The following is a 17061-nucleotide window of genomic DNA, read 5'->3' on the forward strand; positions in this document are numbered from 1 at the left end:
GGGGGGTGTCAGGGTGAGGGGCAGTGCTGCTGGGGGCACCCTGGGGGGTTTGGGGAGCCTTGCTCGAGGCACTTTGGGCAGTGGCATCTCTGGGTTTGGCTTTGTCCCCACAAATGGAAATGGGGCAGCTTTTGGGGCACATCAATTTGTTATCCCCAGTTGAGCAGCAGCAGGGGTTTGATGCAGAGGGGCATTTGCAGTTCTTGTTTTGCCTTTTAAATGCTCTAAAAAGAGTTTAGACCTCATGTTAAGTATTGTTCTAAGGGATTTTGTGTGATGAAGGACATTTCTGACTCCACTGTCCTGTGGAGCAGGTGAACTGTCAGTAAGAAAGGACTTTGCACCATTTCCATTTGTTCATCCTCCATCTCTTCACCATTTGGCAGAGATGTGAACAGGTAACAGAAAAAAATGCTTAGCAGGAAGCTGCAGGTCCATTTTCATGGCAAGCCCAGTGCTGTGCTGTCAAGCAGACTGCTGCTCAGCACAGGTTTGCTTCCCATTTCCAATGCCTATGGCTGCAGTTGGTCCCTGCTGCGTGGCCAGAGGGCAGCCTGGGTGTCCTTGGTCCCCAAAGCACCTGAGCTCTGGATGGCTCCTGGGTGCTCTGTGGCTCCTGTGGCAGAGGCACAGTTTGCCAGCAGGATCCAGACCCTAAAGGCTGAATAAGCTGCTCATTGCCAAGGGTTGAGGTCAGCTACATGGAAATGCTCTGTGGTGCCAGCAAGACCAGGCCTAAGGCACAGATCAGGACTTGTTAAATAGAACTGTTTATTAAGTGAACAGTACAACATGCAGAGCCATCTCGTGAGTCCATGTACCACAGAATCCCAGACTGGTTTGGGCTGGAAGGGGCCTTAAAGCTCATCCCATCCCACCCCTGCCATGGCAGGGACACCTTTCATCATCCCAGGCTGCTCCAAGCCCCATCCAGCCTGGCCTTGGGCACTGCCAGGGATCCAGGGGCAGCCACAGCTGCTCTGGGCACGGCAGGAGCCGATAGGGGCGAGTCCCAAAGGCGCTTTCCAAGCTTCCGATCCCGCAGCGTCTGGCAGCAAACCCGGCCCTGGCCGTTCCCACACGGCTCTGCCCGCTCGGCAGCCCCGGCAGCGCGGGACAGGAGGCCCCGGGCGCTTCCGCCGCCCACGGAGGCGCTCGCTGCCACTCCGTTCTATTCCTGTTCTGTTCTGTTCCGTTCCCGTTCCTGTTCTATTTCTATTTCTATTTCCATTCCCGTTCCATTCCTATTTCCATTTCTGTTCCCGTTTCCGATCGGGCCCCTCAGGCCGCCCCCCCCCCCGCATTCGGCGGGCGCGCGCCGCTCCCGGCACCCCCCGCGGGCGCCCCGTGGCCAATGGGCAGCGCGGGGCTGCCCCGGGGGGCGGGGCCGGGCCCCCGCTCTTTCCGCGAGCGCCGTGACATCACGGCGGACGCAGCGCGCGTGCGTTTGCGCGTGCGCGCGGCGGGGGCGGGCGGGCCGCGGCGGGGCCTGGCGGGCGCGGGGCGGCGGCGGCGGGGCCGAGTCGGGCCGGGCAGGCGGAGCGGAGCGGCCGCCGCCGCGATGGAGCCCGACTCGGTCATCGAGGACAAGACCATCGAGCTCATGGTGAGTCACCCCCGGCCCCCGCGCACACCCTCCCGCCCCCTCTCCCCCCCCGGCTCAGGCCCCGCCGGCGCGCCCGGCCCGCGGGGTCCGACGCCGCCGCTGCGGGGGCTGTGCCGGGCCCTGCTCGGCCCCGGCCCGGCCGCGCTCTCCCCGCGGGGGGATCCGCTCGCTCTCGCCTCAGCCGCGGCCCCGCGGCCCGGCCGGGGCGCCACGGGCGCCTCCGTTTCATTGAAAATAAATAAATAATTCCAATTAACCCCCGCAGCGGGCAGGGCCGGGCCGGGGCACGAACCGAAAGCGAAATGCCCCGGGCGGGGGGGGCTCCGGCTCCAGCCCCGGCCCGGCCGGACCCCTCCGCGCCCCCGGGGGCGGATCAGACCCCGCAGGGGGGGTTCGGGGCCCCGGGCCGGGGCAGCACCGGTGCTGCAGCTCCGGTCCAGCACACACGGAATTACCTAACGAGACCTAATTGGTGTATTGGTTATACTCCTAATTAACGCTTACGCCGCTAAATTCGCGTTAGTGGAGAGGCAGCCAGGTGGGAGCAGTAGAAAGAGGTGTTGATTGGTTTTTTTAAAATATAAACAAATAAGGTTTCTATGGGCAAATATCGGAGGCCTATCGTTTTACTGTTTTTAGGCATGAATAAAATTAAGTTAGGAGTTGAGATAAAATACTAATCGGTAAATATATCCTAATTTATTTGTTATAAACATAATTGCTTTTTCTCCTAAGCATAATTTGCTCTCATATACAAAATTTCATACAGTTCTCCAGAACTGAGGGGCAAAATGCAAATAATTTCCCTTTAAGGCACTCTGAAGGTGAGCTGGGTTCAGTGGAGACATAAATGGGTTTTTTAGCCAGTGGAGTTGTTGCTAAACTACCTGCTCCAGAATATATGAACTTTCTTTAAGTGTGCCATCTGGTCTCAAAAAGCAGAAATAAGATGAAAAAAAAAAAGGGGAACCTACAAAGCCTTTGTGTATCTTTCATTCTTTCTGCTGGTTACTGAGAGCAGGGGCTTAAAAGTCATTCCTAGGAGCCTCCTCCCCCGGTCTGTGATCTCACACTTGCCCTGGGGGACATCAGAGCCATCAGTCCCCTCAGCAGGAAGGGCAGGGCTGGGGCAGCTCTGTGGGCAGCCGGCTCAGGAGCAGCCTCCCAGAGATGCCTCCTAAATTCCCGAGGTGGGAAGTGTGCTCTGGTGGCTTTCTTCTTCCGTGGAACAGTCACCAGCGCTCCTCAGCTTTGGGTTCTGTGAGGTGTTCAAATAGCATTTGGAGCTGGAAGGTTTGGCTTCCTCAGTTTTCAAAAACCCCCACTTCTTTGTCTTTTCACAAGTGCTCTCCCATTTTAGTCTCTCCTCTTTGCGGCCAGGTTGTATCAGGAGGAAGCAAATGGGACTTTTGCTGGTGAGTGTTGTATCCTCCACTTGCTGGAGCTGGGAAATGTGCTAATCCATGCAAACATCAGTGGGGCTTGTAGGAGTTTTAGTCTGTTGTAGGAGGTTTTAGAAATACACTTTTCTCTCTTTCACAAGAAATGGATAAATGTAAAAATTGAATAAGATGAACAATTAATTCTGTCATTTCAAAGAGAAAATGGTGCTCTCTACAATGTAATTATTAGTTGAATTTAATGTTAACCTTAGTAGAGGCTTGCATGGGATCACTTGTGTTTGAGTGGAGATGTTTCCCTAAAAGCTTTGCAAATCACTGCTGGATGCAGATGTGGAGGTTTTGCCTTCTGGTGTGGTGCAGAAGGGGAGATTCTCCAGGAGATTTGTTTGAATCCACAGGGTAGAAGCTGTTTGGGCTGAGTTCCCTGTTAGGGATTTCTGTGTGATCTGGAAACGTGGGAGTTGGTCTGTGGGAAACATCCCAAACCCAGGATCATCCCTGGCAGACTTAGGGGGATGCTGCTTTTATAAAGTGTTCCACATTCCTAAAAGCAGATGTTTTATACCCCTCTCTGATCAGGGAGATGGGGTTTGGTGCATTGCTTCCCTCCGGTGCCAGGGATGAATCTGTAGTAAATGCAGGAGCAGAGTGTGATCTGAAAGTTCTGAGGAGCAAATACACCATAATTCTGAGGGGCTGATGGGCATGAGGTAATGTGTCAATATGTTAATTGCATATACGTTTCAGAACATGCTGCTCTACCCATCAACTGTGCCTTCCCTGGATTGATCATTTGCATTTATTTAAAGGAAAATCAGTCATGGAAATAAAACTGTTCTATTTTTAAGGCTGGAATCTCAGAGAAATATTTCAAGGTTTCAGAGTGACAACTTTGATTTGCTGTGTGAAGTTTTAGTGAGTGTTCCAAGCCACTGTGTCCCTCAGGACAGCTGAAGGCTTCCCGTGCCTTGTGCTGCTTCTGTGGATGCTGTCCTTAGTCATTTCCAGGGGGATGAGTGTTGAGTGATGCCAGTCCAGGTGCAGGTGGTGCCCACCTGTAGGGTGGGATCCCCAAGGGTAACTGGGGCTGACTGGGCTGCCCAGGCTGAGCTCACGGTGTCTGGCAGGGTTGGGGCTGCTTCACTATGGGCTCAGGGAAATGCTGGGTGTGAGGAGGTAATCCAGAACAGATGGAGGGTCACTCACTGAAAGGGCTCTTTCTGCCCCTGGTTTTGGTTTTCTCAGTGAAATTAGATAACTGTGACCTTTTTGCTCTTTTAAAGAACCACCTGCAATGCTTTGTGAAATAAGTTTTGTTGCCTGCAGATTCGAGTTGTGTTTAAAATCTGTGTTCAGTTGCATCAACCCTGTGATTTGCATTTACCTTCAATATCTGCTGAAAGCCTTGTGCTCTTCATCTCCCCAGGACCCTTCCCATAATTGTTATTTAGTCTTACCAGCAGCTTTCACAGTGTGGAGGGTTAGCTGCTTAGGTTGTACTGAGGTGGTTGTAACCAAATACATCAGTGTGGCGAGTAGTTTGGGGGGCTTTTTATACATTTGTGGGGTGAACTGTGTGCACCATGAGATGTGGATGGCATAACAAAATAAATCTGCTGCTCCCTGGCTCCTGTACCTACCAGCCACCTACGGGAGATGGCTCCTGAGCAGGAATCCAGCTGTGTGGAAATTCTCCCACTCACTGAGCTTATGCCCCTCATGTTTCACTGTGGCTTTGCTGCCCAAGCCGCTCTCCAAACACAGGTCCCTGTGCTGGCAGGTTAAATTCAGCATTCACTGCTCTGTGGTAGGAGCATGAAAAGGTTTGGGAAAGGCCATGCCTGGCAATAAAATGGGCAAGCACTTGTTCACACTGCTATAATTTGTATCTTGAAGTTGTCTGTACGGAAATAATCTTCCTAACACATGGCCTTCAGTGTCTAGAATGCTTCTCTGGCTCTCCTAAAAGCATCCAGTGTTTAAGTACCTTGGTAAATAATAAATGAAGAATTATAATTTATTATCTTGCCAAAAATCTTTCTGTTTCTCCTGGTAGGACTTTGATGTGAGGTGGAGGTGTTCAATTCAGAGGTACCAGTCTGGGAAGGAAGTGTTTCACACAGGCCTGCTGAGCAGCAGCAGCTCCTGCTGTAAATCACTCCAGGGGTACCTGAAGTTCCTTGGGTCACTGCAACTGGAGATGGTTGTGCCCCCAAACTATTTAAAGCTAAAGTGCAAAATAAATCCCAACATTCTGCTTGGAAGCTGAAGTACAGCTGCTGTGTATATATATATATCTATCTCAGTAGGGCTGTAGTGCTCTGGCTTTTTTCTTCCCTGTCTCAGTCATTGCAAGGTAAGCAGGCAGTTGGATTTGTGTGATTTTTTTTTTTTTTTTCCGCATACTCTTGGAGGAATCCTTCATAGAGTTGACTTTTGTAGCGACACAGATACAGGAAATGATCATCTTTGCAGCTGAAACAAAGGAGATACTGTTCTAGCTAAAATGTGACTGGTTCTTAATTGAAGCCTGGGAGTAGATGGAGTGTTAGTAAGGTATTTGTAAACCTGTGTGTAACTTGGATGTGCTTTCTTCAGCAGGATAACAATCCGTTTGCTTTGCTGGCATCTTTTTTAAATCTTCAGGAGCTAAATGAGCAGAGTTGAGAGCTGCATGTTGGACAGTAAAGCATGCAGGGTTTTATACATGGGGAAATAAGCAATGGCTGGAGCATACAGCTAAAGAGGTGGTGGTGGGATGGATTTGAGGAAGGCACAGCCTTGGGATTAGCCTTGGGGCAGGGGATGTGAGGTATGTGCTGCTGCCAGGCTCTCAGAATGACAGTCCCGTTTCAGAGAGTGCCTTGCAGAGGAAGGATGCAAATCTGAAGAGAAGAGATTGCTGTGACTTTGGCAGCAGTGCAGAAAATGGGAAGGAAGAGCTTAAGAACATGAATTAGAGCAAGGCAACTGCACTCAGAGCCAGCGGAGTGGTGAAAGGAGGGAAGTGGACAAAAGAGTGTGGAAAGCTTTATCTTTTGGGAAGGGTTGGCTGGAGCAATGGCCTGATTGGGGAAATGAGATGGCAGAGAGAAGGAGGCTACAGAGATGCAGAAGTGTGTAAAGTTACCTGAGGCTTCTGATGATGGTGGCAGTAGCCATCAGATAAGTCAGGTGAAGGAAAGCTGCAGATGTGCCCATTATGGGGGAACTTCTGAAACTAAATTGCTTTTGGTTCTTAATGAAAGGAAGTTACCAATTATTGTGGAGACTAAGTCCTGGTGTTTAACCAGAGGCTTTTTAAATCTCATTCCAGACTCAGAGATTTCTCACTTCACATTGCAGTTACATTTTCTGACATAACAAAGTTCTCCAAGCTTTGCCTGGTGCTGAGCTAGTGAGGTGCAGCAGAGGAAGTTCCCTGCAGTCTGGAACACGTGCAGGGCCCATCTGGGGGAGTGTGACTGGGCGGCTGTCGGCTCCACGGCTGCCCCAGAGCTCTGCCTGGGGGCCAGCAGCTCCCAGAGTGAATCCCTGTCCAGGTGTCTGTGTGGAACGAGGTCCTGTCTCTGCAGGCAGCTGCTGTGGGTGCAGCTGCCCTCTCTGAAGTGCTCTGGGGCTGCTGCTTTGAAAAACCCATCTGCCTTTGCTGCGTGTCAGACAGTGCCGGCTGTGTCCCTCGGGATACAGAGCTTTGAGCACTGCTAAGATTTGGGTCACTGAGGAGTGTTGTGAGCAGCATCGCAGCAAAACAACCTGCCTTGTTACAAGCTGTACCCTCAGAGAGACCTGGGAATGTTCTTTGAAAGATGGATGTACCTTTTCATTTCATGTTTTCTAAAACACCTCTGCTGCTTGTTAAATCAGCTTGCCGTGTGTCTCTGGGTCTGCTGGGTTTATTGCCTCGCAGTTTAAAGGTCGCTGGTGCTTTGGCATTTCCAGTTGCCCAGCCCTGGGCAGCTTGGAGTGCTTGTGCAGCAGCATGCTCAGGGATATTGCTGATGGCTTTCAGATGAAATGGATGTTGCAGCAAATGTGCCAATGCGAGAGGAATGATGTGTGGGAGAGAACAAGAGGCCGTGCTTATGAGAGGGCTGCTCCGTGACAAGGAATTTTTTTTTTGTTGCAGGGCAGAAAATGAATTGAAAGGAAATGAGAATATTGACTGAGTTGTTTAAATTAATGCTGATGGATAACAATTCTTTCCTTCTAGCTTTTTCCTTGGGCGACGTCTTCTTTATACAGATGCCACTGTTTATGTTGTTACATAATCTAATTTTGTGGTTTGATTTTTATGGCATCATTATTCACAGAAAATCCACTTTTTCTGGAAATTCCCTTCCTTCCCCAGTTTATTGATGCATTTATGAGCTCAGTGGTGTGACATCTGACAGCCTACTCCATTTTCCTGTACCACTTCCATACATTTCCCAATACAAGCAATGCATGACCCGAGAGCAGATAATGCAAAAATAATGCAATGCCATTGGTGTTTTAACAACGAAAAGCATTGACTCTTTCTGAAAACTCAATTTGCTCCTCATGCAAGCTAAATTAACAGTGGTAACATTTGAAGGCATGTTGTTTCTTTGGTGCTTTGTTAATCCACATCCCCGCAGGACTTGCATCCTTGTACTTCCACCCCAGGAAATTAACAGTTTTGTGTGGGATCAAAGAGTAGTTCAGCTTCCTGGGCCCATTTGTAGGGTGAATACAGATGGAAATTTGTAAGATGTAGGTAGGGACCCATTTGCTAGGAATAAGGAGTGATGTGTTTTCTGGGTAAAATGACAAAAAAAGCTTTTTGGGTCAACTTCAAGCTGTTGGCAACACTACAGAATTTTGGTTTACTCACTGACTTAGAGGAGAATCACTATATATATATATAAATATATATATTCAGTGTTACAAGTTTGCTCTGAGTTTCATTCTGTTGAGTTCTAGAATGTGGAGTTTTGGTACAAAAGTTGTGCCAATCTGCACTGTTTGCCTTTTTGAGGGGTGTGAGCTTGTGTATTTCAACATGGTTTGCATGATGGGGCTGTTTTCAAGTCTTCCAGCCTTTGCAGTGAAACCAGTTTTTGATTTTCAGACAAAAATGCCTAAATCTCTTTGAAAATCTATACTCAGAATTTGCAGAACTGAGTATGTTCCAGCTTGGACTTGATAGAGAATCTCATTGGCAATTCTCTTAGGGCAGGGGAGGACTAGCCAGGGAAACTTGTTATTCAGGCTGTCTCCAGCACGCCAGGCCTTCTGGAGACAAAAATCAGACCTGTGCTGTTGCACTTGCAAATAATGTTAAGGTTTGGCTTCCTGGAGAAGTGCCTCTCCTTCCAGCACCCTGCTGGCTCTGCAGTGACTTGGCAAATCAGTACATTTATATAATTTGATAGCTGGCTTCTTGCTGAGCTATATTGTACTCTGAAAATTCTGAGTCATATGCCTTGACATCCTAGCACTTTCCTTGGCAGCCTTAAAAATCATGCATTGGACATGGTACTGGGCCTACAACGCTGCTTTGTCCTTGAAACACTGCCCTGGGATTGACTGCCTTTGCCAGTGGCTGAAAGCAGGAAATCACCCCACCATGAAGATGCTCCTTTCTTTAAGGAGCTGTGGGCACTCAGGACAGTCCTGTCCTCATGGGGACGGTTTCTTGGCACACCTGGAGACAGTGGCATTTTTTCCACCCTTCTGTGACTTGCTGGAGCTCGAGATGTGGGGCACAGCAGTGGAAGCTGAGGTTCAGCTCTCTGGAGGGGCTGCAGAGCAGAGAGGGTGAGAGGTGGTGGTGATGTGTTCCTCTGGGGATGTTGCAGCATTTTGTTCTCACTGCTGGTAGGGGAAGCTCCATAGGCCATGGCCTGAAGTTTTTGAAGGTCTCGGTGCAAGTTGCATGGTTTGGTCTCTGCAGGCTGAGCTTTCTGTTGCACGTGGAGTATGAGTTTTCTGTGGACCCCATCTTCTCTGAGGTGTCACTTCCTAGCTGCTTTAAAGTAGTCACACTCTCACTGTGCTGCTGGCAGGACTGGCTGGAGGCCTTTTATCTCCCTGCTTAGCAAGAGGTGACTTGTCTCAGGAGTAGTGTACAGTGTCTTACTCTCTTCTGGTTCTAGATTGTTTTCCAGAGACACAGCAGTACTGCAAATGTACTGAATACAGTGCTGTGTTCCCATCAGGAGTGTCTTGACAACTCCATCTTTGTGCTGCAGACGTGTAAGGCAAATGAGGTCATTTTGAGCCTGGAAACGGGGAAATAATCATTGGAGTAAAGTGCTTTAGAGGATGTTTATGGCAGACCAGGAGAACTTCATTGAGCTGTCGTGCAAACCTGTGTTCCTGGAGCAGGCCTGTGAGGTGTGAGCTGGTGGTTGAAGCTTTAGGACTTGGCTTTGTTATTTGCATTGTAGCTTCTTCTCATCTTCCTTAATCTTAGCAAAGTGAGCTGTACCCAAAACCACTTGTTTGGGTGACCAGGGTAAGGGAAGGAGCAATTTCTTGTCTGTAAATGCGTTTCTCTGTCTTAGATCCACCAATCCAACAACCCCACTAACGTAGTCGGTCCCGGGCTGGGCAGGTGCCTGGGCTGCCTTGTCTCTAACAGCATTAGCAGTAATTGGGATTTCGTTCAAGAAAGAAGTAGATACACCAAGCTGAAGATGATTGGCTGCTCTCTTTTAACAGACAAGTCTGAGAAGGAAAACCCATTCGAATCCCCTTTCATTCTGGATTGGTGGATCTGAAGCCCAGAAACAAAGTTTCAGGTAAGAAGTCACCCTGTACTATATCTTGCTGCTTCTGCTTAGATGAGTTTGTCCGCACATTCAGTCCCTCGCTTTAACTGCTTCATGTCCCCAAGTGTTAGGGCAGAGTCAGACAGGGCATGGCCCAGAGATACAGGAGCAATACTGGAGGGCATTGCCAGTCTGCTGTGGAGCATCAGTCTGGGAGCACGAGGTGAACTTCTGTGTGTGCAGGAACAGGCACAGAGCCATTGGCTGCCCCATCCTGTTTCTGGAAGGGGAGAGCAGCCTTGTCAGTGACTGTCTTGGGCTCCCTGTGAAGTTCAGGGAGCTCTGAGTTCAGTCCCTATCCTTCTGATGGATCCATCAGAACTGGAGAGAACTTCTCTGGTTATTCCTAGGACAATTTCCTGCAGCTTTTCCTGCTAAGATACCATTTGAAATCCTGTTGTGGGCAGCACTTGGAGTCAGTGTCCTAAACCCTTCCTGAGCTGTCAGTGTGAAGGTTTGGCCTCAGCTGTTTTGGGACAGGTGTAGGGCTGGGGTGGCAGGAGAAGTCTCACAGTGACAGTGGGTTTATTTCAGAGTAGGGGTGAGCCATTTTACTTGGAGTCACATTCCTCTGAGATTTGGGATGGCTACAAAAAGTTATCTTAGAGATGGGTTTGGAAGGTGTTTCTGTGCCTCAGGAAGGCAAGCTGGGTCCCTGGCTGGCAGGAAAAGAAAATTATGTGGGTTCAATATCATATCTGGTGTGAATGGGAGAGCTGCACCTCCCAGTGCCCAGCTTTACTGTAAGCTGGTGCTTTGATGGACTTGGCAAGTTATTTCTAAAGTCACTGTGAAACAGTGTACCTGGATTCCTGTGGACAGTAACAGCAGTAATGCTCAGCCTTTGTGTGTTCTCCTTTGTAGGCAGTTACTGCAGTGACTGGTGAGGCCTCTGTATTTAACCTCCTGTAGCAGAAACTCTGTACGTGCTGTCGATCTCATGCATGGTTTGAATTCTGCGTTTGTTTTCCTGGTGTGGTGTTTTGTGCCAAAGTTATATTTGAATTTAATTGATAAGTACATTTATAATTAATTACTTGTGCAAAGGTTTCCTGGTTTGATTTTTTTGAGTAGTTGAATTTTATTTGGTTAGGGTGGAGAAGTCTGTTTTAATGTGACTCTATTAAATAAACCAGAGGGAGAATGTATGGGCAATACTTATTAACCTTAGACTGACACATTTCTTGCATTCTCATCTATATCAAATTGAATTTGTTCCACACAGCCATCAGACTCACTTTGGAGTTAAAATTGTAAAATAGTGTCTCTCTGTGGAATATTTGCTGTTCAGGGTGTGCCTTTTTCTAAAAACGAGAGAACAGGGAGGCAGAAGCAAACTTGGCATCTTTAGTGATGAAAACTGAAAAGAGGAAATAATTTAAAATACACTGAGCAGGGAAAAAAAAGAGGAAGCATAAATGAGTGCTCCTGCTGATCAAGATCCTCAATGTTATTTAATATTGCTTAACTTTTGGAAACATCAGCCAGCCCTACAAAGGCAGCAGTTGAGCTGAGCAGGTTGGAGGCTTTGCTCTTGCCTGTGTTTTGAATGTTACATTTCAGAAAGTGCCATGTGAGGCAGCTCTCAGAGCTGTGGCAGTATTCCTGTGCAGCCCTGCCTGGCAATCCTGGGTGGTTCTGGCAGCCCAGCCTCCACAGGCATCAAAACTTGAGTGCTTCTACCCTGCCTTGGCTGTCGTAGGATTTATTGTTAGCTCTGTTAGGCCTCAGCCTTGAAAACCTAAGGGTCTGAGACAGCTTTTAACATGTTAGACAAGCTTCAACCATGTTTTTCTCTGTGTTTGATGCCCTGCAAGTTTCTCCTGTGTGATGGGCAGTGCTGGGTCTGTGTTGCCCACTCAGGATTTGCCCTGAGCTGCTGGCTGGAGATGTCTGCAAGTCCCTGTTCTGCTGCAGGGGAGCAGAAGAAAGTGTTTTGCTTTAGAAATGGCCTTTTTAATGTAACACAGGGGATGTTAGTGCAGAAAGGTGTATCATACAACTGTGGGAGTTGGGGTGTATGTACATGAAGGAAGCAAGGGCTAATCTAAATGCTGTGTTTTGGAAAATTGAGATTATTTCAGTTAATGATCAGAGTGGCTTATGCAAACATCTTAGAATTTCTTCCCAGTCCTTTGTATCTTCTTGAAAATGAACTGCTGCATCTCATGAGTCTTATCCTGATTAATAAATTATAATGGAGTAAGATGGTTATTCTATTCAAAGAAAGCATTTAATCTTCTCTCCACTGAACCCATATTCCTTTTGTAGCATTGACTGTGTGTAGCAAACACACTTTGATCTTCAGGAGCAGAGTGGGACAGCGTTATCCATCAGCCTCCTGTGAATTCAGTGTCCTATCTAGAGCATCGCTGTGGTAATAAGGAGAATTTCTCTGGTCAATTCTTTTCCCTTGTCTTGCTTTAAATTTCCTGATTCCTCACTTAGTGTTTTTCCCCAAATGCAAGAGCTTACGTGCAGATCTCGAATGGCTGTTGGAAGGTTATTCCATTGAGCAGTTTGAAAAACTATTGTGAATGGCAGTGATTTGGCTAAATTGATTTTCCTAGTGGCACTGTGACTCAGCTATTGGTTACCTATTTTTTTAGAATTATCTAATAACAGAATAATAAAAGAATAATAAAAAAAATTCACAAGTTAAAATTAGTTTTCCACTCTGTGGGTATTCATTTTTGAGAAATTAATTTTTGCATTTGTAGCTCATGGAAAGAGAGAAATAAATGCAAGAGTAAATTACGTCTGAAACAACTTTGTTGACCTGGGAGTCCAGTTCTGCTGAAATTGAAGCAGATTGCTGGAATGCACACGTAAAACTCCCTGGAGTGTGGAAATGTGTTGTATGGATGGTGCTCCAACAGCCTTCCGAATCCCCCAGGCCCGGTGGGGTTGCATTGGCCGTGGGAAAGGCAGTGATGTGATGGCACCGAGTCCAACAGACTCGCGTGGAGCACGTGGGCACAGGGCACGTCCCCGGGCACAGCCTGGCTGTGGGGCGGCAGCAGGAGGAGCCCAGAGTGCTCCTGTTGGTCAGGCAGCGGTGTCTGTGCCTCCAGAGGTGTGCAGGGATGTCCCCTGCCAGCCGGGCTGTCCCTGGGGAAGCGCGTGTCCCCACTCCCTGCATGTCCCACCCAGTGTTCACACAGACCTTGGATGTTCTGCTTCCCCACCTGTGCACACTCATTCCCAGCCCAGGGCTTCACCACTGCTCTGCTTGGCACTGTTTGAAGCCTGAACAGGAAAAGCACCAGGTAAGATCTGGAGGAAATCCCAGCCTGCAAACTGGGAGGGAGTTGGAGTTGGCTGCTGTTCCTGCCGAGCATAAAATAATAATGAAGGCCTTGAAACAGTGTTACTGCTCATATTTTTTATGTCTTAGTGTGGTTAATGCTGATTTTTGAGGAGATCTGAACTTGCCATTAAGTTGGAGGTGGGAACATAAGGCTTTCCCAGACTGTCAGACTGCCCTCAAATCCAAGTTGGCTTTTCAGAGCACCTCTTGGGCTGCATTAAAGTGAGCCCCCAGCCATGGAGAGGGGTTTAATTAGCACCACTTACCCATAAAATTATCAATATTAAATGTTGGTGGAAATAGATACCAATTGTGTTGGTCCAGGCCAAAGTAAACTAGCCAGGAAGTCACCATTGTTGAGTAGCATGTGAATTTCTTATAGCTAAAAAGCTGGAAATAATTGACAGTGAAGGCTGAGGTTATTTGGTTCTACCTTTTTTGCATGTTTTTGCCTTAAGACCAGAATTTCCCAAGCTGTAAACACACCAATAAATTTGGATTCTCTAAATTATCTTGTATAGATAAAATTAATGCAGTGAAAAATTTCGAGGTCATAATTTTAATATTTTATAAAACTTGCAGCATAAGTCTGGGTTATATAAATGCTGTCATTCTTAGTTGTGACACTGCAATATTGCCATGCCTGGGTTGCAAAGGTGTTCTAATTCCATCAGAAATACAGGCTATAGGCATTTCTTGGGCAGTTTAAAGGGCTTTAGAGGATAAATATATGAGGTTTTTATAAGGGATACAAAAGTGTGAGGATTTCTGTGTTACAGTATCAGATGCATTAGAGGAAATGATTTCTGGGCATGTTACACTGCTTTAACCAGGCTGTGCTGTAACCTGGGAGAAGTCCAGAGTGAAGGAAAACTTTAGGATAGGATAGTTCAGGGCCTGAGGAGGTGCTTTTTATACCTCCATCTAAAAGTTCCCAGCTACAAAGTTGGTTTATTGGATGCACACTGCTGTGTGCTTAATTAATATAAGAAGTTCTTAACATTTGAGTTTTAAAGACATTGAAGCATCTCCCCTTTTTACTGAGGATTTACAGGTTTCTCTGGGAATGCAGCATTTTGTATAGGCTGCTTCAGTTTGAGATTTAAGATTGAAATGTAAAGCTTGAAATGTAATTCCTGGGGCTAGACCACCAAAGCAGTTCTTTGTGTATGGAATTAGCATCAGTCGTCTAATAATAAAATTAAAGTACAGAATCTTTGCAAGCACAAGGCATTGAAGTGATCAGAATGAGAGTTTGTGTCTGTTCCTGCCTTGCCCTGGGGCTCAAAGCCCCTTTCAGCTCTGCAAATAGGACCTCCAGGTGATCCACTGCCCTCAGAATGTGAGGCAGTTAAAGCTTGCATTGCTAATTACCTTATTCCTTAAAATCTGAGTTTCACTTGGCCTTACCTTAACCTGTGCAGTTCTGAGCTCTGTGTTCTCATTTAATTCTGTGCCTGTTGGCCACTGGCACTTTCTCCTCCCAGACTTTATTAAACAGTGCTGCACCTCCCTGGGCTCCTGGTGAAAGAAGGGCCAGTGCAAAGTGAAGCCTTTGGAACACTTTTAAGCTTTTATTCATGACAGGGTCAGGCAATAACATGTCAGGGAAGCACACAAATATTTGCACGTTGCTGTTTTGGTGTGAAGTGGGACACAATATTTAATTTGTAGCATTGTGCAATAGCAGTGCTGCAGCTGAGTGTCCAGGGAGTTTTTGTAAAGCCTTTCATGCAGGTTTCGTAATGCTGTGAAAAGGTTTTTGTCTGGCTTAACCTTGGCATGGAAATGGCCTGTGTCTAATGCATTTTGAATTAAATTTTTTAAAATGTTCTCAACTTACCCATTTTTCTCTTAAGCACTTAAAATTCAGTTTGTTTAGCTAGAGTAGTTCCTAAACTCCCCCACATGATAACCTCTAAACCAGTGATTTTTAACTTATAATTTGTGGACATCTACAGGTGTAGATTCATTATAAACATTATCCTCAGCTTTGTGTACCTAATCTGAACATCTCAGGAGAGGAGTTTGCTGTGATTTTTATCAATGACTTTTATTAAGTCTAGTGAGCAAAGTGACTTTTTTTGATCAGGCCTGTATGTTTAAAAATGTTTTTGGGCTTTAATGAACACCTGCAGAAATACCCTGAATTTTGCTGGTTCAGTGTTGCAGAATAACCATGAAGGTATTGTCCTAAATAGGAACAAAGAACAAAACAGATTGGAAAGGGAGTTTCTTGAATTATACACTCATTTTTGAGAAACAGATCTATAAAAGTATGTATCTTCAATCAGTGGGTTCTAACAGTACATCCCATCTTTTTTGAAAATATGAAAACCTCTTTTTTTGTGTGTCTTCTTGAAGTTAAGGTAGTTTCCCTATTGTCACTGATTGACTGTCTTAGAAGGTGTCCTGCAAACTAAATTTCCAATGCTAATGTGAGGACATGTCAAAGTTAAGTAATGCAAAGTAATGACAGATACAGTGGAGTAATTACTTAATAGCTAAATCCTATTTCTCTATAAACATTAAATAAACTTAAAAACTTTTAGTAATTGAAAACTATGGATTTGTTTTGCTATTAATGAAAGAATAATACAATAAAACATAGATATGACTATTTTTACCCCTGTCCATAAGAGATATGCTCCCACTCTTGCCATTCCAAGTGTGTAGCACAGGACATCCCTGTGGAATCAGCACCTTCCTGCTGGGTAAGAGAGGGAAATTCGATGTGTTTTGGTGCTGCTAGGGCCATTCTTGTGCTGGTTTTGCTATAATTTCTCTCCTTGGCATGGATGAAAATACGAGTCTTCCTTTTGTTTTATTCATAAGATAGGAAACAAAAAAAAGTTTTTTACCCTTCAGGTGCTCTGGGCTCTCTCCCCCTCCTTGATCCTGGCACAAACTGCTTTCCATGAGGCTTCTCCTCCAGTTATTCCACTTTCAGCTTTGACCTGTGTGGGGCTTTTCTTTCAAAGTTTTGGTGTCCATTGTAACTAAATTGGAAGCCTGTGTGGAAAATAGTGAAAGCTCAGTCTCTGCCAAATATTGCAGCTGGGTTTGTGCTCTGCTTGATGCTGAGAAATTGAATCCTTTTCCCTAACTTTATTTGGTGTATGTACTGCTCTGTCCTTAAAAAGAGCTGGGAAATAATATTGGGGAGCTACAGAAGTTTTGGGGAGTCTGTCTGCATCAAATTTCTTTAGCTTTCTCCAAACTTTTCCTAACTTCTCATGTCAGCAGTGGGGAATTTGGTAGTTAAGCTTTGGTGGCAGGAAGAGTATTAAATGTAGCCAAGGGATGATTTGGCTTTAGGATATCTTCAACTCTAATTCCAACATTTTTCCCCAGGTCATTAGGATTCCTTGATTAAGCAGAACTTGGTAATGTAATTTGAGCTTAGTGTGGTTCCTCTCTAAAATGTGCTCCCATTGTCGGGTTGTCTGTCCCAGTGCAGAATAAAGAACCACAGTTTGTTTGAGAAAGCTGAGACACTGGGGAGTGTCAAACCTTAATTCCCAAAGCTCCTCCAGGTGGATTCTAAAGCCTTGCCACCCCTGTGGCACCTCCTGGCCTCGTGTCCCCAGGGGGACTGTGCAGGACACAGCTGGGCAGGGATTTTGGCCAGGCTGGGTGGCTGGGTGGGCTCTCTGCCCCAGAAGCTCTGCTGTGGGCAGCACTGTGGGTGAACTAAAACTCTCCTGCTGCTGGGAGTCAGTTAAAGCATGCAGCTGGGCACTAAAGCCATGGGGTTACAGAGGGGGAAAAGGAGCTCAGGCCAGAGGGGTGGCTTGTCCTTGATCGCTGCACAGCATCTTCAGTGGTTGTTTTACCCCTGGCCGCTAACTATGGTGAATGTAGAAATAACATAGATAAGTACCCACATTAACATACTAATGAGTTGCCTGCCTTGAGTGATTTGTTGTGGCATCTAACTGCTTC

At 46.6% G+C, this 17061-nt stretch overlaps 1 protein-coding gene across 4 annotated transcripts in view; it reads left to right on the top strand.

The window, feature by feature from the left end:
- The first annotated feature begins 1492 nt into the window (after positions 1 to 1492).
- FBXW11 (F-box and WD repeat domain containing 11) overlaps positions 1493 to 17061 on the top strand; it is a 57509-nt gene continuing 41940 nt past the window's right edge. For 2 of the 4 annotated variants that reach the window (XM_066560105.1, XM_066560107.1), the window contains exons 1-2: positions 1493 to 1606; positions 9697 to 9776. Coding sequence is in view for 2 of the 4 variants with exons in the window: in XM_066560106.1 (XP_066416203.1) it covers positions 1562 to 1606 (45 nt within the window). In the remaining 2 variants the exon portion in view is untranslated. The remainder of the gene's footprint in view (positions 1607 to 9696; positions 9777 to 17061) is intronic. The other 2 variants (XM_066560106.1, XM_066560104.1) reach the window with 2 other exon arrangements.

The sequence above is a fragment of the Molothrus aeneus genome, chromosome 15, assembly GCF_037042795.1.
Source record: "Molothrus aeneus isolate 106 chromosome 15, BPBGC_Maene_1.0, whole genome shotgun sequence".
Classification (NCBI taxonomy): Eukaryota; Metazoa; Chordata; class Aves; order Passeriformes; family Icteridae; genus Molothrus; species Molothrus aeneus.